This window comes from Melanerpes formicivorus, unplaced genomic scaffold, assembly GCF_026170545.1.
Source record: "Melanerpes formicivorus ecotype bairdi unplaced genomic scaffold, bMelFor1.0.p_v2 SCAF_48, whole genome shotgun sequence".
NCBI lineage: Eukaryota > Metazoa > Chordata > Aves > Piciformes > Picidae > Melanerpes > Melanerpes formicivorus.
Window position 1 is genome coordinate 1,186,592 of NW_027142400.1, and position 10,458 is coordinate 1,197,049.

At 45.4% G+C, this 10,458-nt stretch overlaps 1 protein-coding gene across 1 annotated transcript; it reads left to right on the top strand.

Moving 5' to 3' along the window:
- Positions 1 to 482: 482 nt before the first annotated feature.
- On the top strand, positions 483 to 10,253 carry SLC25A47 (solute carrier family 25 member 47). The gene is made up of 6 exons (XM_068160126.1): positions 483 to 766; positions 6,938 to 6,981; positions 7,310 to 7,381; positions 7,650 to 7,832; positions 8,872 to 9,145; positions 9,953 to 10,253. Exons 1-6 carry the CDS (start codon positions 739 to 741, stop codon positions 10,237 to 10,239), a joined length of 888 nt encoding a protein of 295 aa, XP_068016227.1. The 5' UTR covers positions 483 to 738; the 3' UTR covers positions 10,240 to 10,253.
- Positions 10,254 to 10,458: the final 205 nt, after the last annotated feature.

Consider the following 10,458-nt stretch of genomic DNA (forward strand, 5'->3'; position numbering starts at 1 on the left):
AGCAGAGCTCCTCCAGGGCTGGGAAAACTACCCTGCTCTCTGAAAGGGAAGCAAATGCTTTGTATGTGGTTGAACTAATTTCTGGGCTTCATCACTTGTATACACAGCGAACAGGTGATCTGTGAGGGTCTGGGTAGATGTTTAAGGTCAGCTTTGTGAATTAAGAAAGCCACGGCAAATTCACTGGGAATGACACAAGGAATTTTCATTGATGGGAAAGGTGTCTGCTCCATTAGAAGGAGAGAGGATGGATTGCAATGAGAGAAATGGGCATCTCATACAAAACTACTCGTGGTACTTCTCCATCGCTGCAGGGCAAGTGCGTCCTCTGGCAAAATAAATGTGCAAGGCTGTCTTGTAGGGTTAACAAGTACAACAGGGTATGGCCTCTTCACAGCCAGTTACCCTGCAAGGCACCACCCCTTGTGATTTTCCGAGCAGAAAGGCACTGGCAGCAGCAGCTCTGGCGCAATGTTTCAGGGCTTCACGGGATTACTTATTCACTGTGTTCCTGGAACAGCTCCAGGCTTCCTGTCTCTGCCTCCAGCGTACAAATTCATCAAGTATCTACAGGGTTCGCAATCTTCAGAGGCAAGAGGAAACAGTAGGAAGGGGATTCATATTGCAAATCACGCTGTCTCTGAAGGACCTGCAGGCTCTGGAAACACGGAACTGATATCCTTCCTTCTATCTCGCTAATGCTTAATCAGGGTAATTAAGGCAGCAGACTCAATCTGGATGGATTTCATTGCCGGGGCCATTGGAGGTAAATATATGAAGTAGTGCTTATTGATGAAAGCAGATTGTTGTGTTTCCTTCTTGTTCAGCTAACAGGCAGGTCTCAATGGTCAAGTTGAGAGTTTTTCAATGGGGACTGCTTGTTAGGAGTGCATTCTACTTTATTAGGTGGAAACTGTCATCAGAGCAGGCTCGCAGAGCTACTGGAGAGGCAGTGCTGCAATTTGGTCAGCTGAGGTCATTGCTCTGTGATCTCCTCTGGTTTAATTGCGGTGGGATGGGGCAAAACTCTGACAGGAAGAGACAAAGTGAAATATGCTGCATGCATATTTTGTGGGCATGGCTCTAGGGGGTTGAGGATGTGACCTGTGAGACGGGAGGGGTGCAGGCATGGCTTTTTGCAGTAAAGAAGGTCTGAATGAATGACCTTTGTGTTATCTCAGATTAAGATGTATTTGCAGCTGTGGTAGCAATTTCAGTGCAGGCATGCTGCGTAGCAGACTTTGATCTGGAAGAAAGTAGGTTAGTCATGTATAAAAAAAAATAAAAGGAGAAAACTGTGATTTCATTCTAGACATTTTTAGACCATGTACTGCTCATACCCTGCTTTATTTTAAACAACAAGATGTAGCCACTGGTATTGTTTCTTTTCTGAAATTTTGTTAGATTTAGCGGAGTATCAAATAGCAGGAACAAGAGCCTTGGGATTGCAGCTGCCAAAAAGGCCAGGTAAACCTGCCAGATGGCTGAGGTGTCCAGGCCAAAACTACATGTCAGATATCTCTTTGAAATCTGATGAAATATGGCTGTTTCCCTCACCAGGAGCATCCTGTGGTTCTAGTGTAGATGTGTATTTCCTAGAACGGACCATGATGAGTTTTACCTTGCAGCCCCCTACTGATCATCACCTAAAATGTACAGGTGGGGTAAGGTTTATCATCTCAGCAGCACCTAGCTCTGGAGCTGCATATTACTCCAGGGTATGGGCCTTCTCTGAGGTTCTGAGATGGCCCTGCTTATGAAGATGGAAGGGGATATAACCAGCCCTTCCATGACAGCTTGCCATCTCTTCTTTCTTTGCTGACTCTAGAGTACTCAGTGGAGATGGTAATCCTTTGCTGAGGCTGGCAACAGAATGTCCATCCCAGAAGGATTCACTAAACCTCCTCTGAGATGTGTGTCTTTAATGACTGGGCTCATCTCAGCAGGACAGTGACAGTTGCTTTTGATGCTTGGACTGCCTTGCTTTCTTTAGAACAGTTGTAGCATAGACACTTAAGGATAAACTTCTTTTGCAAGGGAATGTGAATATTTGGAAATGCAGTTTCAAAGTGGCTTTTCACCTCATCATTCTGCCTCCACTCCTGTGCTAGGCCAAGATTTATGTGAAACCCCCTTGCCTGTGTGTTAGCATCATGTGCTGCCTGGCTATCCAAAAGCCCGTCCCACAGGTGCCTCATGAATGCATGCAGCCTGGGAGGATGCATTCTGGGGAGCTGCAGTGAGGTCAGAGGTAGCTTTGATTGTTTTAATGCCTTTCACTGACCCTGCTGTGTCAGAGAGCAAGATTTTCTATTCTGTCATTTATGTCTAGCTTGGGGCTTTTCTAGGAGAGATAAAGCACTTTTAGATGGCTGCTGGGTGTTTCCTGGCATGTTGTTCCCTGCTGGGAGCCTGCACATAGACATGTACTGGGTACCTGGGCAGTGCTCCAAGGACCATGGTCCCTATCCTGACATGGGACAGCCTCAAGGGGTGGAACAACTTTCCTGTGAGAAAGAGGATGGTTTTGGTGCTGAGCTTGTTTCATGGCTTGTGTTTGTCAGAGCTGAAGCAGTTTCTGCATTCCCAAGGAGGCTATAAACCTGGATGAAGTGCAACAAACAACTCAAGACACAACACAAATAATAACAGAGTTTCTGTTTAGTAAATTACATTCTTGTGTCTTTGAACTGTTTTCAGAGTGTTTTGGAGAACGCATGGATTAAGCACCTCTGAAAAACAGCAGAGATGCTGCCCTCTTGAATCCTGTGTAATGATCCAACCTAGCTCAGATGTGCACAGATAGTCTGCATTTCTTCTGAACCATTGCTTCTGTGGCCATGGGACAAACTCAGCAACTTCAGCCCAGGAAACAAAGACCTACTCTGACTCCACATGGGAAGAATGTGAGATAAATATGCTTAATGACTGTGGAAACTTTCAATAACCTAGTGGTGTCCTCGAAAGCAACTGATCTATAAGGATGTCCTTCCTGGTCAATAAAGCTGAGCAGGAGGTTGGACTAGAGTCCTCCTGAAGTTCCTTGCAACTTGAATTTTAATGTGATCCCATGTGTGCGTTTTAGCCCTGATATGCTATTAGCCTGGGCCATGTCAGGGGATGAGTATTGATGATTAGATGACTAGAGGATGATTTAACTTTTATGTCAGGCTTAAAGGTTTGGGAAGGAGAATCTGAGGTTCATCCAGCAGGGTTTTCAGCATGCCTGAGCATCTCCACATCTTACACAGCAGGCTACACAGCAGGTTACATAGCAGTCACATGCAGCACAAAGTTAGATAAAATAGTCCACCTATGGAGGGAACACACTGTCTCCTTGTCCTTACGGCTAAAGCTCCTGCTGGCCACTGCCAGGGTCATTTTACTGGATGAAGTTCAACTTTTTTTAAGGTATGAGGCACTGCTTATGTTCCTAGCTCTTCACAAAGTGAAGGACTTCAGAAGCTGCTTTTCAGCCATCCATTGCATGGACCATGATCCGTGCTTCTCCCTGGGTGTCTCAGACAGGAGCTGCTGCAGCCTGATGGGCTCTGTATGGCTGCTGCCTGGTCTCTGCAAATTAGCATTACAGTTGCCATCTTTCCTGGACTCCTCCTTAACTGAAATGCCTGGTCAAAGGGGCCTGGCTCATGAAGAAGGGTGAATAATTTAGTTTGGTGCTTGCCCTCTATGGCTGTGTATTGGACAAGCTGCAATCTCTGGGCAATACCTGAGAATATCTCAGAAAAAAGAGGCATGAAAAATGGCTAACTACAGTCCAATGAAGATCATTCACCTGGTTTTGCATTTATTTTCATCACAGATGGTGCAGTATTACTCAGTGAGAGTCCCACAGGATCCCTCTCCTGTGTGCATGTTATACATTGCTGGTCTTGTTTGATACTGCTGTGCAAACAGGGCATTTGTGGGTCATGCTATCTTTGTCCCAGGCTATTAATACTGCATGATGTGCAAAACATTTCTTCTTCAGCCTTTGATTGACTTGGCTGAGCTCCTCAGCTCTGACAACAGCCCTGAGTGTGCTAGCTCTTAAGGAGAGTAGTTCATGGAGGTTGTTTGGAGATTTGAGATGGGAGCAGTGAAAAATTTATCCTTATGTTCTCCTCCCAAGTGAAGATGTTTGGTCCTTGCTAGATCCAAGGTGAACAGAATCTGTTAGGACTGAGAAGCAACAGGGACAAAGTTTGGGGCAAACTTACTTTATTTTGTCTGTTTTGCTTCTGTGTCTGCATCTTTCTCCAAAAGGGAGGACACTTGTGAAACAATTCCTCAGACTTCGCACCTGATGTGCATGAGACAAGGCTCCTACCATCTTTAGCTGGTGGAGCAAGACGGGTCTTAGCTGTGCAAGGCACACAGGGCCCATGAATCACCAGTGCCTGGTCAGTCTCCATCAGCTGCCTCTAAGGTTCAGGAAGACGGAAATTGATGTGATGTCAAATCGTCCTCTCTGGAATGGGTTCTTGGGCCAGGGGAACACACCTCTGAAGTCAACACAGTCACAATGACATTGACTTATGTGCTCTTCTTCCCCAGCTGGTGGAGTCTGTGTTTGAAGTTTGCTCCTGGCTGATGGCTAGGAATCTGGGACAGTGCAGGAGGCCCTGGGTGACTCTGTGTGTTGTCACTCTGCTTGGATCAGAGGCATTGCTCCTTTGAGGTGTATAACTGCCTGTGTATTCCCCTGTTACTGTCTCTCTTTCAGCCTGATCTCATTTTGGTTTTGAAATACAGAAGGTGGCTTCTTGGCCTGTTTTTCATCTTCATTTCTATTTATCTGGTGGCAGATTTGACAGAGATTTTTGCAAAACAAACCTAATTTTTCTGCAAGCAAGATGCTGTTGGTTGTTTTCTCCAGAGTAATGCATCTTGGGATCATCTCCTGGTAATTCATTGTCCCTTGTAATCCATGCCAACAGCTGCTACTGCTTTTCTCCAAAATGTAACAGAACTTTCCAGAGGACCCAAGCAGACATGTAATTACAGATTAACATGTCGAGTGAAATGCCCACAGCAACTAAAAAACACTTAAGTATCATGGGTTTTATTTTTTTTTAAAGAAGGACTCAAGGAGCAGCAGTTTCCAACCTGTGATTCACCAGACTCACACTGTATGTGCAACTGCCTATCTCCCCAAAAGGCTCATCCAGTACTTTCATGAACTTCATCCCTGTCTAAATAACTCCCATGCATACCGCTCCATCATTGGCTCTCAGATGGCTTGGCAGTTGATATACCGGGAAAAAGCTAGCTGGCCAGCCCCTTTACCATCTCTTGTATCTGCCAGCAGATTAATTTAGATCGGAGCTGAGAAATTCAGTGAGGTAAGGGCTGGGACACTGGGCAATGTGTTTGTTACTGTGACCAAGAGAAATCATGTGGAAGCTCTTTTGCTCTCCTTATTTGCCATTAAGGCAGCAACCTTGTCTCAAAGTGTTTCCAACTTCAGTGGTTATTTTAAGATCTCAAAATGAGCCTGAGTGGTGACAGAGGATTGACACCACCTCCCCTCCCCCCCACCGCTCACAACACTGGACATTCTGTCACTGCTGCAGGCTGGGAGTCATGGTCAGCTGGTGTGCAAGGCGTGCTGCTGAGCACCCTGGCTTTGTGCACACCAGACACTAATCCCTCGCTGCCCTTTAATCCTGCTGATCCCCAAGTAACCGAGGATGAGTGGTCCCACTGCAGAGCAGTGCTGCTGGTTGTGCTGGACCTGGTGTCACCCTGGCCTGCCTGGGCTTTAAGCAACCTTTGCTTGTGCTTATTGCTCTGCTTTTGTAGCAGTGTTTGGTGCACATAGGAGATGCACTTCAGACACACAGTCCACCATGACGCTGTGAACCTTAATGTTCAAAGATTTCCTCTCCAATGGCTTTAGAATAGACTAGACTAGACTAGAATAGAATAGAATAGACCAGGTTGGAAGAGACCTTCAAGATCATCGCGTCCAATCTATCATCCAACACCACCTAATCAACTAAACCATGCAACCAAGAACCCTATCAAGTCTCCTCTTGAACACCTCCAGTGATGGTGACTCCACCACTTCCCTGGGCAGCCCATTTCAAGGGGCAATCACTCTCTCTGTGTAGAACTTCTTCCTAACCTCCAGCCTGAACCTTCCCTGGTGCAGCTTGAGACTGTGTCCTCTTGTTCTGGTGCTGGTTGCCTGGGAGAAGAGACCAACTCCTTCCTGGCTACAACCTCCCTTCAGGTAGTTGTAGAGAGCAATAAGGTCTCCCCTGAGCCTCCTCTTTAGATGTGCTTCATAAGGTATAGCTGAGACAAGTCCAGTCCTGTTGTTCAGGAAGCAGCAGCAGAACTTCTCTTGCCTTCAAGAAGGAACACAAATTGCTGGGAGCTGGTAGTGCTTGAGAACCATGCCTCTTTTGTAGACGTACTCATGACTACTGCTTTTGTTCCTTAATATGTCCAGGTCAAGAACCAAAATGAATCCAGAAACCTTCTTGTGTGAGTGGGGATGCTTTGCACCTCACACAAGGGTGCTTGATCCTAGTCCAAAGATGCTTTACTGCCTCAGCTGAGAGCAGGAAGAGGAACAATCCAATATCATACAAGTCATCCCTTCAACCCTCCTGCAACACTGCTTTCTGAATTTTCCCTCGTCCAAGCTTGCACCATGGTGTTATTCCTCCTGATGCATTTCCCGTGACACTTGGATTCCTCCTGTGATCTTGCCTTGGTCATGCAGAGACTGCGTTTGCGCATTTTGTTCTGTCACTCTTGGCTCAAATGTAATCTCTGGAGCTAGAGAGTGGTCTGGTGCCAAGCACAGCAGGGCTCCCAAGCTGCATTTTTCTGCCATTCCCCTAATGCCTTTCTGCAATGGGGTGAGATGGTCTGATGTGATGAGGTGCACTGTTAACCATCTCCAATACACTCTCTGTTTCAGGTGGTCTAAGCACAGCCGTGGGTTATCCTCTGGACACAGTGAAGGTACCTGATAGTGCTTTATTTCTTGACTACAAACTGAAAACAAACAGATCCTTTTCCTTTCCCATTCCCTCTCCTTTTTAGAAAACTGGACCATGACAATGCTTTCATCTTTTTTACACCAAGATATTCTGGTTTATTTGGTTGTGCTATACTCTTTTTTAAAAAAAAAAGTGGGTTTTTTTTGTTTGTTTGTTTGGGTGTGGGTTTTTTTGGTGATACTATTTTCTGGTTAATTATCTGTTTTGTTGCTATGGTATTTGTTTATTTTATTTTATATATATTTTTCAATCTGATATCTGCATTTTTAAAGTTGTCCCTGTACTTCTAGGTGAGAATTCAGACTGAGAGGCATTACAATGGGATTTGGCACTGCATTCAGGAAACATATAGAACAGAAAAAGTAAGCATCTCACATCAGAATTGCTGATACCTGTTACCAAGGCCTTGTTTCCAGGAAGCAGAGCTGCCTCTGCCAGTTTGGGGAGGATGGGCAGCAGCTACATACAACCATTTCTGGTGAGAAGAGTCAGGATAAAATGTGGCTCTGCTAATGAGCTGTAAGACGGCAGTAAGTTTTGGCTCAGCAATGTAGGGCCAGTGTTTTCAAGCAGATACTTTTCCATGCCATTCTCTCTTAGAAGTGTTCTTTATCCTCTGTTTTCTACCAGGTTCGGGGATTTTACAAAGGTGTGTCTGCATCAGTCCTCACAGTGTCATTGATTTCTTCTGTTTCATTTGGCACGTACAGAAACTTCCTTTGCACCATCTGCAAGCTGCGATATGGGGCTGCAGATGCAAAGCCATCCAAGCTGGATATTTCTCTTGCTGGAGGTGGTGCCGGTGCTGTCAGGGTACGTAAAGAGCTGAAAGGGAAAGTACAACAAGAGAGCTTGTCCACAGACACAGGAGGCTGGAAAAGCAAGGATTGTTTTCTGTCCAGGAGACTATGGGGAAGCTTGCAATAAGCCTGGTGGGTTTGTTTTCACAAGGAAGGGTCACACTCTGCCTGCATTGCCCCTTCACTCTGGTTGGCTCCACAGCATGGCTGAGTCCTGCTGGGGAGCTCATGCCAAGTTTAGTTTAGAGCACCAAAACACTTCAGAACATGCTGTTAAGAATGACATGGGTCTTGGCAGCAAATGCAGAAGGAAGGAAAAGCATCTAGGCAGCAAACTTTCCAAGTGGCTTTGGCGGTATATTTATGTAAGACAGACATAACTCAGTGTGTTTAAACACAGGCTGGTGCTCTGACACTGGCTGCACAACCCCAGCACAGCGTTGCATTGTCAGGACTCAAAACTCAACAGAGAATCACTGAGCAGTGATGCTGCCTGGCAAATGTGCATGATCCCAGAACAGGGAGGTGAGACTGAATCCAGGAGTAGTTTGCCACAAGCAGATGGATTTCTGTGAGCAGCAGAGCTCACTCCTGATGGCATACTGGGCAGAAGCCTGTGCCAGATCACAGGCAATCCTCTCACACAGGAGTACAGATGGTTGGGTTTCTAGGTGTTTCCTGTCAGGAATGAATGCAAGTTGATATCTTTATGGCCTTGGTTCCAAATACAGATACATACAAGAGCTCCAGTGTACACTACTTTATAGCTGAGGATGTTTCTTTCCATCACTGTTTGGTTTCATAAGTTGCTGTATGCTATTCAATACCCTCTGTTGATTTCTGCCTCACTTTCCAGTCCACACAGTGCAGCTCGCATGTGTGTCCTGCTGCTGCAGAGCAGTATTTAGCACAGACAGAAAGGAGGAGGATGGAACTTGCTGTCTTTGGGGAATATTACTGCCTGAGGAGATGGGAGACAAGGAATTTGCAGGCGGGAGATCAAAACACTCTTTAAATCTGAAGGGTTAAAATACTGTCTTCTGATGTTGCAGGCTGTGTTCACAGCTCCTAGTGAAGTGGCTAAGGTTCGCATGCAAACTCAGAGGAATCCACATCCTTCCCTCACATCTCCCCAGTCTGATTCCAGGCCAAAGTACCGAGGGTCTTTGCACTGTCTGAAGGTGATCACTGAGGAGGAAGGTTTTGGAGGTCTCTACAAGGGCTGCTCTGCATTAATCTGCAGGGATTGCTTTTCTTCTGCAATGTATTTCCTCACCTATTCTGCTTTATGTGACTGGCTCACACCAGCTGGGCAAAATAAACCAGGTAGGTATTGAGAATTATCCTGGCATTATGTGCAAAAATGGCTTCTTTGGTACCACACCAAGAGGGAAAACAGGCTTTCAGAAAACATTCACCCACTATCTATAAAACCTCACCCAGATTCAGTCCTTGTATGGAGTTGCTGTGTGTTTGCTTCCTGGCATGATGGGGCCATTTGTGCCCTCCTGATGCTGGTGCTCACAGCCTGCATGCCAGACCTTTGTTGGCATGACCATGTGCCTCAGCAGCTACTCTTCTCCCAGTGGGAAGGCTGTTTATGGCACACTAATATGTGGGTATGAAATCTTAATGCAGAAACATGGTAACTAGAAATGAAAGATGGACAAACCTCCTGAGAGCCATCATGGAGCACAGATGAGGATCAGTCCAGAGTTTGAAAATAAAGTTCAGGTGCAGAACACAAAGACACTGAAGTTTCCTGGTTGTGATTTGGCTCTCCAAAACAACTATTCACTTTTTAGAGACAAGCAAGTAGAGACACTCAGCAAACATCATCTTCTTGAGAATTATAAAGATAGGTAGAGCCAGGTGAGGAGGGGTGAGTGCTCACAGGATGCATCACATCTAGTTTATCTTGTGCCAGAGTCATGTATTAAAAAACTGAGTACACTATGAAATCGAGAGGCCACACTGTGTGAGGTCATTGGAAACACACAACTGCAAGAGATGGACAAAATAGCTGGTGAAAACCACAAGAAGTAACAAAATTGTTTGACAAATCCGGAATGCTTGTAGTTGTATGAGTGCAAAGCTTGAATTAACTGCTCCTCCCTTGACTCTCTCGTATAGGTTTCCTCATTGTGCTGCTTTCTGGTGGTTTTGCTGGAGTCATGGCCTGGGGATTAGGTACTCCCTTGGATGTCATCAAATCGCGGATGCAAATTGATGAATCAGACCAGCACAAGTACAAAGGCCTCTTCCACTGTGCTAAGGAAAGTGTGAGGAAGGAGGGTGCAAAAGTGCTTTTCAAAGGACTGGGTTTAAACTGCATTCGTGCCTTTCCTGTGAACATGGTGGTATTTGTAACATATGAAGGTGTACTGAGATTTACAGATCATTATATGAACAAAAAATAGTTTGTGCCATTCTGTTCAGAGGTGTATTGTGTTTAGTTTGTTTCTTGTAATGCATCATCCACAAACAACTGAATGCTGTCTCCTTTGATGGACAGTGTAAGAAGCACAGACATTTCAGCACAAAGCTGGTTAAGTGTAGGCTTTGTTTTATTCTTACAGGATTACAAACTAATCAGGGACTCCTGGAGTTACATAGAACCTTCCTTTTCTCTCATGAAT

What these genes read in the sequence shown, in the direction of transcription:
- SLC25A47 (XM_068160126.1), top strand. Translation starts at nt 739, where the DNA reads ATGGATTTCATTGCCGGGGCCATTGGAG. An exon ending in AAACATATAGAACAGAAAAA is followed by an intron (nt 7,382 to 7,649) that starts GTAAGCATCTCA and finishes GTTTTCTACCAG; the next exon opens with GTTCGGGGATTTTACAAAGG. An exon ending in AGCTGGGCAAAATAAACCAG is followed by an intron (nt 9,146 to 9,952) that starts GTAGGTATTGAG and finishes TCTCTCGTATAG; the next exon opens with GTTTCCTCATTGTGCTGCTT.